This window comes from Osmerus eperlanus, chromosome 3, assembly GCF_963692335.1.
Source record: "Osmerus eperlanus chromosome 3, fOsmEpe2.1, whole genome shotgun sequence".
NCBI lineage: Eukaryota > Metazoa > Chordata > Actinopteri > Osmeriformes > Osmeridae > Osmerus > Osmerus eperlanus.
In genome coordinates this window covers 2556191-2572521 of record NC_085020.1, presented here as the reverse complement: position 1 = coordinate 2572521, position 16331 = coordinate 2556191, and the positions used below count along the sequence as shown (strand labels likewise).

At 46.3% G+C, this 16331-nt stretch overlaps 2 protein-coding genes and 1 long non-coding RNA gene across 7 annotated transcripts in view; 1 reads left to right on the top strand and 2 right to left on the bottom strand.

The window, feature by feature from the left end:
* Nucleotides 1–9169, top strand: part of lrch1 (leucine-rich repeats and calponin homology (CH) domain containing 1) — a 48018-nt gene extending 38849 nt beyond the window's left edge. For 3 of the 5 annotated variants that reach the window (XM_062456460.1, XM_062456462.1, XM_062456459.1), the window contains 4 exons: nucleotides 1580–1689; nucleotides 1854–1991; nucleotides 2194–2271; nucleotides 4450–5196. In XM_062456460.1, coding sequence (XP_062312444.1) covers nucleotides 1580–1689; nucleotides 1854–1991; nucleotides 2194–2271; nucleotides 4450–4731 — 608 coding nt within the window. In that variant the 3' untranslated portion in view covers nucleotides 4732–5196. Of the gene's footprint in view, nucleotides 1–1579; nucleotides 1690–1853; nucleotides 1992–2193; nucleotides 2272–4449; nucleotides 5197–6856 lie in introns of those variants that run through there. The other 2 variants (XM_062456464.1, XM_062456463.1) reach the window with 1 other exon arrangement.
* On the bottom strand, nucleotides 1517–3033 carry LOC134017140 (uncharacterized). Its single transcript, XR_009929723.1, has 3 exons — nucleotides 2753–3033; nucleotides 1835–2008; nucleotides 1517–1584 (listed from the first exon to the last, which is right to left on the bottom strand). It is a non-coding gene; the product is annotated as an uncharacterized LOC134017140 (long non-coding RNA).
* Nucleotides 9170–9511: 342 nt separating the features above from the next.
* On the bottom strand, nucleotides 9512–13809 carry esd (esterase D/formylglutathione hydrolase). The gene is made up of 9 exons (XM_062456486.1): nucleotides 13670–13809; nucleotides 13004–13073; nucleotides 12824–12912; nucleotides 12582–12680; nucleotides 12287–12411; nucleotides 11972–12091; nucleotides 11568–11666; nucleotides 9926–10093; nucleotides 9512–9717 (listed from the first exon to the last, which is right to left on the bottom strand). Exons 2-9 carry the CDS (start codon nucleotides 13069–13071, stop codon nucleotides 9637–9639), a joined length of 849 nt encoding a protein of 282 aa, XP_062312470.1. The 5' UTR covers nucleotides 13072–13073; nucleotides 13670–13809; the 3' UTR covers nucleotides 9512–9636.
* Nucleotides 13810–16331: the final 2522 nt, after the last annotated feature.

Here is a 16331-nt window from a genome sequence, read left to right as displayed (position 1 = left end):
GGACCTGATGGTTTGTCATTACAGACCTTTCAGAGTATTATCAGAGATTGAGAGGAGATGGATAGTGGAAGTAACTTACTTTACGACCACATGATGACATCACACATCATCTAAGATCAGTCGTTGGTCTCTCTGGCTCTATCCCCCCTGCTGGATATCTCTTTCTCTCTCCACCCCTTTCTCTCTGTCACTCTATCCCTCCCTCTCACCATCACTCTCTCTATATATCCCTCCCTCTCTCTTTCTCCCTCTTTCTCTGATATTCACACCACTTAACAGTCAACCTCCTGCCTGCTCCTGATCTCTGGCTGATAGGACAGAAGCGTGTGACCACTGATCATTCCTTCCTTCCCCAGATTGGGTGAACTGCTCCACCAGAAACCAGTGGCATGTTCCAGATGGTTAGAGACAGCCTACTTCAAGGCCTTCTGCCTGTGTTTGATCTTAACTCACTGATCCTTACGGTTACAAGGCAAAACACAAGGATAGGTTCAGCACAGTGGCTCTGGACAACAGGTTGCTGGTTCAAATCTGCCTCTGTAGGTTGTTTAGGATAAAAGCATCTCTAATGATTATATTACGATTATATCTCCTCCGTACCCTTAACATTGAAATGCAGCCCTCAGTAACTCTTGGGCTCCCCCTTGTGGCCACAGTGTGTATTAAGGCTTAAAGGTCTTTGTTTTTTATGCCATATAGTGTCGTTGTTGGCACAGTAAAGACGATTTATGGCATGGATGTAGCACACTGAGTAGGTAAATGATTCACTTGAGCTGTAAAGCAGTGTGGGTGTGCTGGTGTGTGTGTGTTTGTGAGAGAGTGTGTGTGTGTGAGAGTGTGTGTGTGAGACAGCGTGTTTGCGAGGGAGTGCGTGTGTGTGTTTGTGAGAGAGTGTGTGTTTGTGTGAGTGTGTGTGCCGTGTACATGTAGGGTTTCTAACAGTGTGTGTGATCAGAGGCCAAGCCTGTTTCACACTCTCCCCCTCCCACACACTTCCTTCCTTCCTCCAGTCTCCAGTCTTCCTAAGACAGCCGCTTGTTTGTGTGCTTAACCAGCCAGGAGCGTGACTGAAGGAAACACCAACGACAGCGTCTGCAGTTGTATCTTTAGTGTTTCATAGCACGGTCAGACGATGACCGCCGTTAAGAAAGTCGTTTATGATTCATGACTTCCTGTAGAATGTGTTGAAACATGGATTTGTCTGTAGATCAGTACATAGCTTGATTTGTCCTGGAGGAAAATCCATCCCATAATAACTCAGTGCACTTGGCTGCTCCTGTCACTATGAAGTGCCAGCTGGGCGTATGTACAAGTGAATACATGAATATAAGGGTTATGTAAGTGTACTTTACATCAATTTGTACGACCAAATGGAATTAATGTCAGTGAACGAGCGGGATGTGGCATTTAATACGTGTACCCTCTGGTGAGGTACTGCAGTGGCTGATGCAGGAGTGCTTTTGAATGTTAAGATCTACTTCTCTCTGTGTCAGTGGATAGGCATGTCCATGTTGGGATCCACATCTAATGAGTTTGTGTTCTTGTGGTTGTCATTCCGTCCTCCGGCCTGCGGGGGCAGTGTTCCTGAGGACCCATAAGAGCCTGGAGTCGGTGGACCCTCAGTTCACCATGAGGAGGAAGATGGAGCAGCTGAGAGAGGAGCTGGAGCTCATGGAGCAGCTACGTGATGTGAGACACTTTCTGTCTGTCTGTCTGTCTGTCTGTCTGTCTGTCTGTCTCCTGTCTGTCTCCTGTCTGTCTCCTGTCTGTCTGTGTGTATGTCTGTCTGTGTCTGTCTGTTTCTGTCTCTCTCTGTCTGTGTGTGTGTTCTAACCCTCGCTCTCCCTCCTCAGAGCATAGAGAGCCGGCTGAAGGTGTCTCTTCCTGAAGACTTAGGCTCCTCCCTCATGGACGGAGTAGTCCTCTGCCATCTGGCCAATCACATCCGCCCTCGCTCCGTGGCCAGCATACACGTGCCCTCGCCAGCCGTGGTACGTTCCGGAAGCACCTCGGGGTTCAAAGGTCATTCAGTTAGGCTCGGGGGGTGAAGGCAGAGTGTGTAGACCTATCCAACAACACGTTTCATCTCAAAATCGAGTCGTGGGAAAAACTTTTGTGTGAGAAGGTATTTGTTATCTTGAGGTTATCACTAGACGTTGTTCGGTACGTGACGTGTTCTGTGTTTGTGTTCAGCCCAAACTCAGCATGGCCAAGTGTCGGAGGAACGTGGAGAACTTCCTGGATGCCTGCAGAAAGATGGGCGTGCCCCAGGTGAGCCACGCCCCTCTCCCCTCCTCCTAACACTGGTCTGACATCAGCCAACTTGTCACTGATTCACCAGAAACGGTTAAAAACGACTGATTCTTAATCAGTTGGAAATCATACTTTTGTGATGAGTTTTGTATTTGGGGTTTGAATCTGACATTGGTTAGCTGATTGTGATTCAGTGAATTTCTAGAAGACACACAAGCATTGAGGATGAAATAGTTAGGCACTATTTCTGGGATAAGCACATCGATATGAGAGTCGCTATTCTGATATAACATAAAGTAACCATTTCCGAAAAGTCAGTTAGTGGTCGAAGGATAATTTAAAACAGTCACATTGTCCCAGTGCAGATCCCAGAACTGGTTTATCTAACACATTTCTCCATCAAGAGAAACCAGTGACATTAGACTTGCATCATCACACCTGTTATGCTGTCTCATCATTGCTATCAACAGCTTCCGGCTTTCTCCACATGGTAAATGACCTTTGAACTTAGGACCTTTGACCTGGCTCTGACGGTCTCCGTGTGTCATCAGTTTGAGGAGTTATGTAGGCCCACACACAACACAGCCGATACAAAACATCTGCTCAAAAACGTTATCTGGAAATATCTCTTTATGTAGTGTGAAAGGTTTTCTGCTGAAACTATGTCCGTGTGATTGTGAGCGTGCACTTTGAGGACATCAGGGAGACAATAAATCGGTTACAGAAAAAATTACTTGAAATTAAACATATATTATGTCAAATAAAGCCAACATTGAAACTATAACAAATAACTACCGTTAATTATTGATGCAAGTACAAATGATCTTAGTATACAAATGATCTTAGTATACATGACTTATTGTTCACGTATCAACATTCAACAAAAAACTGGTGTAGTAAGGGCAACGGACAGACCTTTATAACAGTGTGGTCTACATCCTGGCCTGTCCTATCTCCCCATTCAATGAGCCTGGTCGAAATCACACTGGAAACACTGCACATAGCACTGTTGTTTGACCAGCTTGCTAGCGCTGCCACTGATTAGTATGGTAACGGTATCGCTAACTTTTACTGTGTTCTCCTCCTGCTTGCCTGCTCATCCCCAACCTAGCTTGATGCTAGTGAGATTCCTAGCTGCTGCTCGCTGGCTTTGCGGCTCTGCGCTGTGCGTCGCTAGTTGCTAACTTGCTGTTACAGTATGTCGCTAGGTACCTGGCTGTTAGCATTGTGCTCGGCGTAGCTGCACTAAAAAAGGCTGAACGCTAAAGCTTTGCGGGTGCTGGCGGCTGGCTAACACCTGGCTTGCAGCACACGTCACTGGCTGACCCTGCAGTACTGGCTGACCCTGCAGCACTGGCTGACCCTGCAGCACTGGCTCAACAACATTGCTCCTAACCCTGCTCACCTGACCACGGCCTGCTTTTTGAGAGAGGCAAAGAAAGAGAAAGAAAGACACTGAATGATGGAGAGAAAACAAAAATGGATACTGGCAGGAGAATGTCTGACAGTTTAATCATAGCGGGGCCATTCACGATCTAACCTCCATAACCGACCTCTCTCTCAAAAAGCAGCCTTGCACGTTGCCGTGGTGACACGCCTGCCTAGGCCCCTTCAGACAGACTTGAACCCTGACCTCTTACCCCATTGGTTAACCTCCTGCCTTCTTTCTGTTTACTGCTGGACCTTCCTCTCCTGTTCTCCTTCCTCCTTTTTGGTATTTTTATCCCTCTCTCTTTTTCTTCACCTCTGTTCATCCGTTACCATTACTTTCCCTCCTCTCTTTGTACTGGTCTTCGCTTCATCATACATCCAACATTCTTCATGACATCATTTTTTAAATAACATCTTCCTCCTTGCCTCCTCCTCCAACCTTCCACTCCATGTCCCCACCCCCTACTCCTTCTAACCAAAAATGTTTCTTCATTAATTTATTTCTCCTCTTGTCTATTTGACCTGGCCCTCCTCCTCTTCCCCCGTTTCTCCTCCCTCCCCCGCTCTTCCTCCTCCCTCCCTCGCTCCTCCTCTTCCTCCCCCCTCCTCCTCCCTCCCTCGCTCCCCCTCTTCCTCCCCCCTCTTCCTCCCTCCCTCGCTCTTCCTCCCCCCTCCTCCCTCCCACGCTCCTCCTCTTCCTCCCCCCTCCTCCCTCCCTCGCTCCTCCTCTTCCTCCCCCCTCCTCCCCCTCCCTCCTGCGGTCAGTCCTCCCTCTGTTCAGCGTATGACATCACCCAGTGCCGCCTGCGGCCTCTCCGCACCACCGTGTGCGCCCTGGTCGCCATGGAGACCCCCCCAGAGAGGGACAGGGACGCTAAAGACACAGAGGGGGAGGGGCCAAGCCCAAGCCCCGCCCCCGAGGCGGTTGCTCCTTCGCAGGCCCCGCCCCCCGCCTGGCAGCTCTGGGACGTGATTGGCTCCAGCCTGGTGCACATGTTCTGTCTGCTCCTGCTGTTTTTAGCCTATAGCTGGAGCGAGCTCACGTGACCCTACCTGTCAATCAACTACCTGTCCGTCCGTCCCGCCCCCCCAACCCCCCCGCATGACACCACACCTCCTCCTTAAGTCTCCTCTTCAGACTTTCCTTTCTTTGTCGCCGTGACGTTTCCATCCCAGAAGAGGTAGGAGTGGAGGGTCAGCTGACTCTCATGTTTTTTTTTACGTCCGCACGATGAACGCACACACGACTGCTGAGACGTGGAGCTCTTAAAGGAGGAGGGATCTTTCAGAGGCCCTATTCATCCTCTCACGGGCCGCTCAGAGGCCCTGCTCATCCTCTCACGGGCCGTTCAGAGGCCCTGCTCATCCTCTCACGGGCCGTTCAGAGGCCCTGCTCATCCTCTCACGGGGGACCGGTAGTGTAACTCGTTGCCCTGTAGAGGGCAGTATTCAGGTTGTATTGTATTCACTTGAAAAATTTTAAAAAAAAATCTTTGAAAAAGCACAGAAGGCTCTAATGACTTGCCATTTAGGTCCTCATTACCGTACACTAACAGCACACTCTGTAACCATAAGCATAACCATAAGTATTATATTCAGATTCACATCCACAACCAGCCCTGTACTTCACGTCATACCGGTCCTGTACTTCACCTCATACCGGCCCTGTACTTCACCTCATACCGGCCCTGTACGTCACCTCATACCGGCCCTGTACTTCACCTCATACCGGCCCTGTACTTCACCTCATACCGGCCCTGTACTTCACCTCATACCGGCCCTGTACTTCACCTCATACCGGCCCTGTACTTCACCTCATACTGACCCTGTACTTCACCTCATACATTAGCAGCTATGACTTACGATCTTTTTAGACTGTGCTCCATTTTCTAAAAAGGGACATGCGTCACAAATTCTGCCTGTGAACTTTCTTTGAAAACCGTACCTTTCATTGCCCACAAGACGCATGAACGACAATGTTCCTGACATCGACTTTGTATGATTCATCCACTGTTCCAAGCACTCAGACTAATAGCACCAAATTTCCAGACCAATCATTTGTATATGCAATGTTACAGATTTGACTATGGTCATGCACAGTTAAAGGTGAAGGGCTAGCTATGAATTGTACTGTGTATACTAGAGTCTTGGCTTTTTCTCATTTTGGAGCTTTGATATGTTGTGGGAAGCAGAACTGAAACTTCGTAATGATGACATATTTCTTGTTCATTAACCCAATTCAAAAGCTATTTATAAGATTTTGAAAACCCCTTCCCAACACAACCCTGCTGCAAGGCATCCTTCCTCTGATTGGTCCTTGAGATTATACAATTAACCAACCGGGAAGCCATAAATCAGCTTTTGTCCTGTTGCCAGTTTCAACCAGTATGCCATAATTAAGTTTGATTCATATTTTTACTCCTCCAGTGCTGGTTTTGCTAGACCCTGGTAGATGTGTTTCTGTGACCTGTGTGTATGGGGAATGTTCATGACGGAGGTAATAAATGTAGTTTTGGGTCGACGCCCTTCTCTTCTCACTCCTGTCGCTTTGTCATGTCACCGTTGACAACAAGGTCCGGTGGGGTTCTGTTCTGTCGGTCGTTCATTAATGATTCCTAATGTTTCAAACCAATGAGTAATGGATGAGGGGTGCGGTCAAACCTAGGAAGTAGACACTTCTAACTGTGAAGTTAGTTTGAACTAACTTCGAAGCTGACTTTTTGTCATGGACATTTAGTCTGCATGTTGTGTTCCACTTTCTTGTATATTCTGGACCGACAGAAGAAGATAAAAGTCTCACAAGTTAATTACAAATACTATGCTGTGCGTGTGTCCAATTACTGTGTATCCATCATTTATCCTGTAAAAGGGGTATTTTACTGCTGTTTATTCACATTTGCCATCTTAACTGCCCTCTGTTTGTATGTCTCTATTTCTGTCTCTATTTCTCCCTCTTTCTTCTCCTGCCATGTTCCTCTCTCCCCCCAATGTCTCTCTACCTCCCTCAATCTCCATCTCTCTATTCTCCCTCCCTCCCTTCCCACCTCTCTCTCCCTCCCCTCCTCTCTCTACCTCCCTCTCCATTTATCTCCGCTCCCCTCTCTCTTTCTCCATTATATCCATCTCTCTCGCTCCGTTCGGCTTTCCTTCTGTGTGTGTGACCCTTTCCCAGGATAAGTTGTGTCTCCCTCACCACATCCTGGAGGAGAAAGGCCTGGTGAAGTTGAGCATGACTGTCCAAGCCCTGGTGGACGAGACTTCAACCAAGCAGGCCCTCTTCACCTGAACAGGAAGCTTGGAGCTCCCATCAACCCAACCACACACAGCACACAGACGCACGCCAACACAGTTAGGTCTTAATTTAGGATTAATGAACGCGTTTGCTATCGTACCTTCTAAGATGGTGGAGGAAGGGATTGTGTTTCTCAGGCTTTTTCTTTAACAGAAGGTTCCAGTTGACCAAGCAGTGTGTTCATCAAATTAATGCAGTGTGTTGTTTTACTCCCTCAGACGTGTGAATCTGTTTTGGGGGAGCGCTTAGTCTCCCTGAACTCAGTAACCTGTTTACTAGCATACTGCAGGGTCAATATCTCGCCTATGCGTGTGGTTTCTTTTCAATCCTATATTTAAGGTTCCACCCAAATCACCCACCGTATTCACAACATTTCTAATTCTAATACATCTTTAAGTATAATATTAGGTTATTCATTCCTTAGCTACAACTTACATTTACATTACATTTAGTCATTTAGCAGACGCTCTTATCCAGAGCGACTTACAGTAAGTACAGGGACATTCCCCAGAGGCAAGTAGGGTGAAGTGCCTTGCCCAAGGACACAACTTCATTTGGCATGGTCGAGAATCGAACTGGCAACCTTCAGATTACTAGCCCGACTCCCTCACCGCTCAGCCACCTGATCAACACACACTCACTCCATTCTTTTGTTTCACTGGTATCATTTTCTGCGGTGTGTGTGTGTCTGAGATATGAGAGATAGGACAAGCTGAATCAAAAAGGGAGAAGGTGAGGGTTTTGACATCCCTGCATTTGACCTTTCAGAAGGTTTGTGGTGATAGCTGACCTTGTCAGGTGATGTAGTCTTGAAGTGACTAGCTTGTGTAAAAGTCACCAAGGTGCATTCACCCAAGAACCACTTTATGAGTGCACGATATTATCTAACTACAGACCCCTCTGTGTGCTAGTTGTAAATGAGAGAACGTTGGGGTGTATGTACAGATATGCATTTATTAACATAGCTTGGTATCCAAAGCTTAAGCTAATTAAAAGTTCAACAGTAAAATTTTATGAGCTCAGTCACTGGATAGATTTGCCAGTTGCCAAAACAACTAAACGTTTTATTCCAATGTGCAAGACAATATAGTTTTTTTTTAATGTAGGCTTTGTAAATATTATTTGTATACAACAATGGTATAAATACTTTAGATACTATCTGGTAAAATATATTTCTATGAAAAGTGGTGATGTGCAGTCGTAACGTGACGGTGGTTTGTGCAAGTTACGTATTTAGAAAGTATTTGTCTATGTTTTAAACTTATATTTATCAGTACTGTATTTCGACAGTAACCACATTAATCACCTGTATGTTGAATATTGAATCCTCAGGCAGTTAACACTATTACAATTCCCCAAGAACAATCTAATAGTTTGTATGAATGTACACTGTTTAGTTATAGTTGTAAGGATTGTGTACTTTAATACATTTAGTTGGACATATAATCATTTAAAACACTACAGATCAGAATAATTATAATTGTAACTCAGATACCTGTATGTCCATTTTACTAAACATGGAACCAAAAAGGACTTGCCCATATCTTGTCTTGAACATGTCCTGGTAGAAAGAAGGGGTGGAGATTGAAGGGAAATTTGATACGGATATTTCTTATTTAGATGAAAGACAGTTTTTTTTTACTGTGGATCAATGGATAGTTTAAAGTTTTGTTTCAATCCTGCTCATTAAAACATGTGCTTGTTGACATCATAAAAGCACAGGCATCTTTTTACCCAGAGTTCTGGGTTGTCCAGTCAGACTGAGAAGATGATAATTCCCCTGGGAGGAGAGGCCTTTGGCCTGAAATTATCTGCACTTTAAAGATCTATAAGTATTTATACTCACTTGTTTTGGCAACTGACAAATCTGAGTTTTATATTTGGTCAGATGTGAATAGCATAATTTGAAATCAAACTGTTGACTGATAAATATTAAGCAGCATTTTTCTACTTTACACTGTATATAGTCCTAAAATCTTGTATTAACTGTTTTGTACTTTTATGATTGGAAACTTTATTTTTAAGTGACGTATGTTCTGTTGATGTATCATATTATCAAATACCTTTTTGTACATCATTTGTACAGCAACACAAATGTACATGCATGAAACAGTCTTTTCAATGTCGCCTTAACTGCTGTGAATACTGTACATCTTCCACATTACCTTCAGTAAAGACTCATATCTGTTAAAAGCACACTGTCATCTTTTGGTCAGTCGGACACTTAGTTTGATTAACCCTTGTGCTGCCTTCGGGTCACATGACCCAAAGGTTCATAACGAACCATCGTTGTGTTTACCCAATTTTACCCAATACAAAAAAACAAATAAAAATAATTATCTTTTTAACTTTCGCAATGTGGGGGGTCTGAGTCAGTTGGACGCTTAGTTTGATTAAAGGGTATAGCTCAGTAGTTAGAGGGATCACAAGTTCTAAATGAAAATTAATAGAATAAAATTGATATTGTTGATGAATGTTTCAACTAATGTGGATTTGAATTCCTGATTGATAAATAGCAGGCCAAGGTCCAAAACATTCCAAACCCACTGACAAGAAATAATGTATTTTATTTTGTCAAGCCCACTTGAACAGAACATGACTGTACCTTCACCAGGTGGACTCACAGTAAAAAGCACAGATATGGTCCCGCGGTCGCTGTCTCAAGCGTTCAGATACTTGGCGTGGTGCTTGATGTGGTCGTTGATGAATGAGTAGATGAAGAAGTAGCTGTGATCGTAACCCTGAAGAACATGACATTCACACGGTCAAAACCATCAACTCAGACTGGCGATAGAATATATTTATACTAGAGTGATGTTTCTAAACTAGGGTAGAACACATACAAAGACATCTATAAAGTTTCTTTAACGTTGCTGTAATATTTCAATATCTGTACGCCGGTCTAATCTGGTCAGTTGCAGTGATTGGCCACAGGGTGGCAGCACCTACCGGCTGCAGTCTGAATACGACGGGGATCTTCTTCTCTGAGCAGGCTGCGATGAGGTTGTCGGGTAGGAGCTGGCTGGCCGACAGGAACTGGTCGTCACGGCCCTGGTCGATCAGGATGTCCAGCTGGGGCCCCGAGTAGGAGGCCGCTAGCACGGTGGCATCGTACTCCTGGAGGTGAGTGAGGTGGAGGTGAGCGGGATGGGAGTGGAGGTGAGCAGGGTGGGAGTGGAGGTGAGGGGGTGGAGGTTAGCAGGGTGTGGAGGTGAGCGGGGTGGGGGTGGAGGTGAGCGGGGTGGAGGTGAGCAGGGTGGGGGTGGAGGTGAGCGGGGTGGGGGTGGAGGTGAGCGGGTGGAGGTTAGCAGGGTGTGGAGGTGAGCGGGGTGGGAGTGGAGGTGAGCAGGGTGGGAGTGGAGGTGAGGGGGTGGAGGTTAGCAGGGTGTGGAGGTGAGCGGGGTGGGGGTGGAGGTGAGCGGGGTGGAGGTGAGCAGGGTGGGGGTGGAGGTGAGCGGGGTGGGGGTGGAGGTGAGCGGGTGGAGGTTAGCAGGGTGTGGAGGTGAGCGGGGTGGGGGTGGAGGTGAGCAGGGTGGGGGTGGAGGTGAGCGGGGTGGGGATGGTGAGCAGGGTGGGGGTGGAGGTGAGCGGGGTGGGGGTGGAGGTGAGCGGGGTGGAGGTGAGCAGGGTGGGGGTGCAGGTGAGCGAGGTGGGGGTGGAGGTGAGCAGGGTGGGGGTGGAGGTGAGCGAGGTGGGGGTGGAGGTGAGCAGGGTGGGGGTGGAGGTGAGCAGGGTGGGGGTGGAGGTGAGCAGGGTGGGGATGGTGAGCAGGGTGGGGGTGGAGGTGAGCAGGGTGGGGGTGGAGGTGAGCAGGGTGGGGGTGGAGGTGAGCGGGGTGGGGGTGGAGGTGAGCAGGGTGGGGATGGTGAGCAGGGTGGGGATGGTGAGCAGGGTGGGGGTGGAGGTGAGCAGGGTGGGGATGGTGAGCAGGGTGGGGATGGTGAGCAGGGTGGGGGTGGAGGTGAGCAGGGTGGGGGTGGAGGTGAGCGGGGTGGGGGTGGAGGTGAGCGGGGTGGGGGTGGAGGTGAGCAGGGTGGGGATGGTGAGCAGGGTGGGGGTGGAGGTGAGCAGGGTGGGGGTGGAGGTGAGCGGGGTGGGGGTGGAGGTGAGCGGGGTGGGGGTGGAGGTGAGCGGGTGGAGGTTAGCAGGGTGTGGAGGTGAGCGGGGTGGGGGTGGAGGTGAGCAGGGTGGGGGTGGAGGTGAGCAGGGTGGGGGTGGAGGTGAGCAGGGTGGGGGTGGAGGTGAGCGAGGTGGGGGTGGAGGTGAGCAGGGTGGGGATGGTGAGCAGGGTGGGGGTGGAGGTGAGCAGGGTGGGGGTGGAGGTGAGCGGGTGGAGGTAAGGGGGTGGGGGTGGACGGACGGACGAGAGAAGAATAAATCATAAAGGATCTGAGGCAGAGATGACAGAGGGCTTCACCTTCACGTGTTAATCTCCAGAGGGCATTAATCTAGGTAGTTGGTTACTAGGCAACCACTTGAGCAGTTTTGCCCTTACTGAAGCATTTCTAACCAGAACCAAATCAAAATGACTGAGATGTGAAGCGTCGAGGAGTTAACAGAGAGCCAGGCCCACCAACCTCCCCACACCCACCTCCCAGCTGGCCTTTTCAGCTCCGAGGTAGCCTGAGAAAGCCTTCTGTCCCCAGGCACACTGGATAGGGTTGCAGATGGGGGCGAACGCAGACACCGCCTACAAGACAAGAGGACAAATGTAGGGGGTCAGGTGGCTGAGTGGTTAGGGAATCGGGCTAGTAATCAGCAGGTTGCTGGTTCGATTCTCGGACATGTCAAATGACGTTGTGTCCTTGGGCAAGGCACTTCACCCTACTTGCCTCGGGGAGAATGTCCCTGTACTTACTGTAAGTCGCTCTGGATAAGAGCATCTGCTAAATGACTAAATATAAATAAATATATAAATTCACTGTAAAGATGGATGTTAACGAAACACAATAACTTGTTGTCCCCTCACAGCGACTGATAGTTGGGCAGACAGACCTTGTATTTCCCAGGGTTCTTCAGGGCACAGATCAGCGCCCCGTGGCCCCCCATGGAGTGTCCAGACACGGATATCCTCTCTGGGTCAGCGGGGAAGTTAGCGTTGATTAGCTTGGGGAGCTAACAGCGGCGGGGGCGCCGAGGGGTAAAGGGAGAAAAGGAGGATGGAAAACGATGAGAGGGTTAGGGGAGCCTTGTTCTCCTCTGTGCCTCCAGACTCCTGGAACCTGAAGACATCAGCATCATAGAAATGAAAACTGTTTAAGTGAACACCAATCAGGTCGACTGCTTCTCCTGTCTCCAGAGCCCGCTCACCTCCTCTGTGATGTAAGAGTACATGCGGTAGTTGGTCTTCCAGGGTTCCTGGGTGGCGTTGACGTAGAAGCCAGCTCCTGACCCAAAGTCCCAGCTCTCATCTTCACCTTCGATGTTACAGCCGCCTGGGGAAGAAACACAGGGAAGGTGAAGGTGAGAGAGAGGTTGTTGGAACAGGTGGGCATTCAGGGTAATCAAGTTATAATGAGATGAGAGTTGTTGTGGGGATGTGTCTGATGGGCTCAAGGGTGTGTTTGTGTCTGGCTGTGTGTGTGTGTGTGTGTGTGTGACCTACGGGGGCTGGTGTCGGGGGCAACGAGGATGATGCCATGTTCTGATGCTGCCTGCTGGCTGCCAGCCTTGGTGATAAAGTTCTGTTCGGTACATGTCAACCCTGAAAACACAAATAAGGACACACAGAACATATCAAACAAAAAGTATGGAGTGTGGAGATTGTTTCTGCAATAATAGAAGTGCTTCTATTAGGACCTTGATTAGCTTAGTTGAATCTGGTGTGTATTGATGCTGGACACTCACCGGATAGCCAATACATGACTGGACACTTGCCACTCTCTGCCTTTGGTGGCAGGTAGACGGCAAACTTCATTTTACACTTCAGCTCAGTGCTGCATAGAACATGAGAATTACCTGAGTTTTTCTGGTGGTATTTTCATGCATATCGGAGCAAATTATGATGTTTTAAATTCTATTCCTCACCTGTCATGCTCAAACACCTTCTGGTAGCCGCCAGAACATTTATTGGATGATACTTGAGTAAGGGCCATGACTCCGTTACCATAAGACAACGGGAAAAAGCATTAGTTACATAATTGATACTTTTCTTTCCCAACATTTACAATGTTATTTCACCGAGATATCATAACTGAGAATCATCGGTATTGACACAGAACTGCCTAGTTACAGGATATGCTAGCCTACTTGAATTGCAAGTATCAATCTAATTATGCTGGTTCACACAGGGCATAGATTTTACTAAACGGTTTGCGGACTTCATTGGTAAAACAGAATTATGCTGCGCAGTGTGCTTCGACTCGGAAAGTTATTCGCTTTAGCTAGTTGATTTAGAGAAAGCTAATATGCTAACATGGGCTAACTATGCACCTGGCTACCTTGAAAATGTATATGCTTGCATTGTGCAAATTCAAAGAAACAGAATTGTTGAAACTTCACAGGCAGAACGTGTCACATGTATCTTTCTAGTCTTGTCAGAAGGGCATAAATAGCTTGCTACTGTAGCTAATCCTGCAAAATAGCTCCCAGTCTTTTTAGAAGGCTACTTAGTTCTCGAAACAAATTTCCGTTTTCATAAGATAAGTGGAACAAATAGCTATTATGAAGGAGTATGTAATGCACGTGACCTACCTTGTATAAAATCAGATTCGTACCTAAACAATTTATTTTAAGCTAACTTCCCCGCTTGCTTGGGTCTGGAGTCCAACTATGGAGGCAGCACCGTGTTGAAACGTCAGTGTCACGGACACCTCCCTTCAAGTTGTGGCCGTATATTGACACAAGGTGGCACTGTTATTCCAGAAAAGGTAAGCAAGCCATTCCAGACATAGTTCCCAACGTCTATCTGAACGCGAAAGCCAGGTGAGGAAAGATCTCTCTCTGTATATTATTGTGTGTCATTTACTGTAACACCGTGTCCAAGTGTCACAACATGCTTCTGCACCGCCAGGGTGTCGTTGGAAAAAAAATATTATTTAGGCGACCTCAACTTGGAACATTTTCGAACAGTCTGTATGACACTAGCTTAAATGGTCATCATTTGGTCTATCTTCAATAGTATTATTACTGGCCGAATAAATCTATACATCTATTACAAGTAGATTTTTCATAGAAAAAAAAAATATATATATATTTTTTAACCTTTCAAAACCTTTTTTCGAAAATATTTTTTCAACCTCCCTAAACTTCCTTTCGAAAATATTTGTTCAAGCTTTTAAAACTTTTCTTTAGAATTTTTTTTTTCAAGCTTTCAAAACTTAAAAATAATAATATTTGTAATAGAAACACCGAAATAACAAATATACAGTTCTTAAAAACCACAGGAGTAGGCCTACCTTAGATGCAGTCAAACCTCACATTAGCAAGTGTGCTCATCCCTTACGAAAACAAATTGAAACCTCGGAATAGAGGAAGCTCGACTGAGCTAAATGTTTTCATTAGAAGAAAATGATCTCTCTGTAGGATGTGACTGTGGTTGAAGTTGTTCGGATCTAATCAAAATGGAAATGACATCCTTCTCTAAATAAACCTCTGGCGCACACCTATTTAAAATGCCTCGTCATTGGGGTTCCTCGGAATGAATCACTGTCTGGTAGAAGCTATCTTCACTAACGATGACAAGTAATTAGGATAGTTTGCAGTTCTCTATGCATAAAACCTGATCAGTGTTGATTCTGAATTAATTTGATCATTTAGCAGACGCTATTAAATACATCAGGAGTCTCCAACCCTCTTCAATTTGACCCTGAAGCAGATAATAATTAATTGCCATGTGAATATGGAACATAACACAGTAGGTTGACTTTGGACTAGGAGTTGGAGAAGCACTGATTCGCAGGTCTTCTGGGGTGAGCTCTGCCACACAAAGAGAAGAGAGAGAGAAGCTTTTCTCTCAGCTTCTAACCACTAGACAGGCCAAATGCCCTAGAGAGAAGCAGGCTTGGTCCATGGTAGAGGTTTAGAAAGGATCTCACTGGAGTGGGTTCAAATGTTGAGCTATATGTGACTCCACAAAAGTACTTCCACATTGTTTGGGTGATCCACTCATCCATTCAGATGAACTGAAAAATAATTAAAATAAAATCTCCAAGCAATATCCTAGTCTTTGGCTTCAAGCTATGGGCTACCTGTTGGGAAGCACTGGTCCACATAATTTCAAACCAGCTGAAAAAGCAGCTAGCTGAAAACTTGCCAGCAAAGATAACATAACGATTGTGTGACTTCTACGAACACATAAAAATGGATTTGGATTGTGTTTTATGAGACCGAAATTGCTTCAGGGTGCAGAGCAAAGCCAGTGCTGCAGGTGTCTTATTTCCAACACACACAGTAGAAGAACACACACAGTAGAAGAACACACACTAGACACACTGTCTTACTAGCAATGTTGCATTCAGAATTTCCAGAGCTAAATAATTGATATCATATATCAAGTAGCTGCCTTTGTTTTATTGGATATAAATATTGTGTTTATCCTGGATTACTGGATGTGAATTGTATTTTAAAGAGTAATTCTGCATGAGCTCATTGAAATTAAATGCATGCTTTACTTCTTGAAATAGCCTCCAACAGAGACTTGGAGGGAGAGTTACAGTAAATCACGATTGTTTCTCTATTCTAACTGGCCTTTTGAGGACAAAATGTTGCTTCTCTAACTGTCCTGAGTACTCAGGCTATCAGGGAGGATATACTGTCCTCATTAAAGGCTCACGCTTCACTTCCCTGCCACACAAACTGACCAAAATGACCAAACTACTTTGTGTGTGTGTGGGTACATGTGCGTGGTTTAACTACCCCCTTTTGGGGACCAAATCTCTTCACAGGTATTAGTGAAACATGAAAAACTTGACCCCGTAGGGCCCTTTTGCTGGGCGCCATAATTTCAAATGCTTTTTCCAAGGAGTTTTAGAGTTAGTGTTAGAATTACATTAAGGTTAGTGGTTAGAGATAGCACAATATTAAATGGAAGTGAATAATCAGGCCCCATTAGTATAGGAAAAACAAGCTTGAGTGTGCATGTGGGTGTACGTGTGTGTGTTTGACATACGTTGCACCCTTCATACTCATGTGCACACACATTTAAGAGTTTGCCTTAAACCTTCTCAACCAATGCTGACAATGACCTCACATCCTGTCAGCCATGTTTGTTTGAGCCAGCGTTACCAGAAGCCCTTTCCGAACATCATTCTCTTCAGTCAATCAGAATCAGAATCAGAATGGGATTTATTCGCCATGAAAGTTTCCACAGACAAGGAATTTGCTTTGGCAGGAAGGTGCATACAATAAACATATA

What these genes read in the sequence shown, in the direction of transcription:
- esd (XM_062456486.1), bottom strand. Translation starts at nt 13,071, where the DNA reads ATGGCCCTTACTCAAGTATCATCCAATAAATGTTCTGGCGGCTACCAG. An exon ending in AAGGTGTTTGAGCATGACAG is followed by an intron (nt 12,913 to 13,003) that starts GTGAGGAATAGA and finishes TGTTCTATGCAG; the next exon opens with CACTGAGCTGAAGTGTAAAA. An exon ending in CTGAAAAGGCCAGCTGGGAG is followed by an intron (nt 10,094 to 11,567) that starts GTGGGTGTGGGG and finishes ACTCACCTCCAG; the next exon opens with GAGTACGATGCCACCGTGCT.